Genomic DNA, 1,105 nt, shown 5'->3' on the forward strand with positions numbered 1-1,105 from the left:
CAGCCCTCGTGCTCCCTTCGGGTGGCATTGGCAGCTAGCAACGAAAGGATGTTACAGCTGAACGATTATTTATCATGTTATTTAAACGTAGAACAGGATAGGGGATATCCAAGCCGAACACCAACGGATTTGGTGAATACAAATGATGACATACATAGCGAAGCCTGACATTTGAGAACGGAGCGCCTTTGCTAGACGGACAGTCGCGAAGCCTGACAATCAACGTGGTTGAATTCGAGGAGAACGATCATTAAATTGTGTATCGAAAGCGATAGAAGCGTTACGCTGTAGCACCCTTCCGGTGCCTAGCTGCCATGCTACCCGAAAGAAGCACGAGGGCTGGGATACTGCCAGGTCGCCCAAGCCTAGACAGGGGAAGTCGAGATGCAGAGGTCGAATTCGAACCACGGACCTTCCGGTCAGTAAATTCGCGCTCTTACCACTTGGGCCATCTCGCCCCTATATTATTTAAGGGGCAGCATGTTGTCCATAGGCCAACGCCCCATGTGGAGGCCAGCTTGGATTTAAAAGGATCTTGCGAGTATACCAGGCTACACAAAACATAAGATGAGATCAGCGCTCTAGAAGCTGGTGGTACCACAAGCCGGCCAATCAACCGAAAGCGGACAAGAGTTTCTACCGTCCAATCAGCAAGCCTGATTTGTTTTGATCAACAGTGTATTTTAAAATAACCGATCACTTCGAACACAGATCGATCAACTCCGAATGTCACAGAACCAATCAGAAGCGAGTACATTTGTACGGGGATCGGCAAAAAACGTTGATCATAATCTAATAAAAAAACTGAATTCGCAGTAATGAACCAATCGCTTTTTTTGTTAACAGCCGGAAACGGAACAATTTAACGCTGGCGATTCCGACGTAATTGAGACCTATGCGTCAATGTTTTTTGACACACTGCTTGTGTGCATTTCGTGAAGATTGATGCAACAGTAGACACACCCCACTCTTCGTTTCACGCTACTCAGGATAGCCTTTACTAAGACAAACAAAATGCAAAGCTTGGCGGAGAGACAAACAAAAATGGTCTCAAAATCACCCGAGTTCTGGGAGAACAGGTGAGGTGTGAAAAGTCGGGGTTTGC

The 1,105-nt window shown here is 46.7% G+C and overlaps 1 protein-coding gene across 1 annotated transcript in view; it reads right to left on the reverse strand.

The window, feature by feature from the left end:
- The window catches only part of T265_08964 (hypothetical protein), a gene marked incomplete at both ends in the record, with an annotated part of 38,095 nt that extends 37,924 nt beyond the window's left edge, over positions 1-171 (reverse strand). Inside the window, one exon of the mRNA XM_009174911.1 lies at positions 155-171. Coding sequence (XP_009173175.1) covers positions 155-171 — 17 coding nt within the window. The remainder of the gene's footprint in view (positions 1-154) is intronic.
- Between the last annotated feature and the right edge of the window lie 934 nt (positions 172-1,105).

Source organism: Opisthorchis viverrini (genome assembly GCF_000715545.1).
Source record: "Opisthorchis viverrini unplaced genomic scaffold opera_v5_245, whole genome shotgun sequence".
NCBI classification, from domain to species: Eukaryota; Metazoa; Platyhelminthes; class Trematoda; order Opisthorchiida; family Opisthorchiidae; genus Opisthorchis; species Opisthorchis viverrini.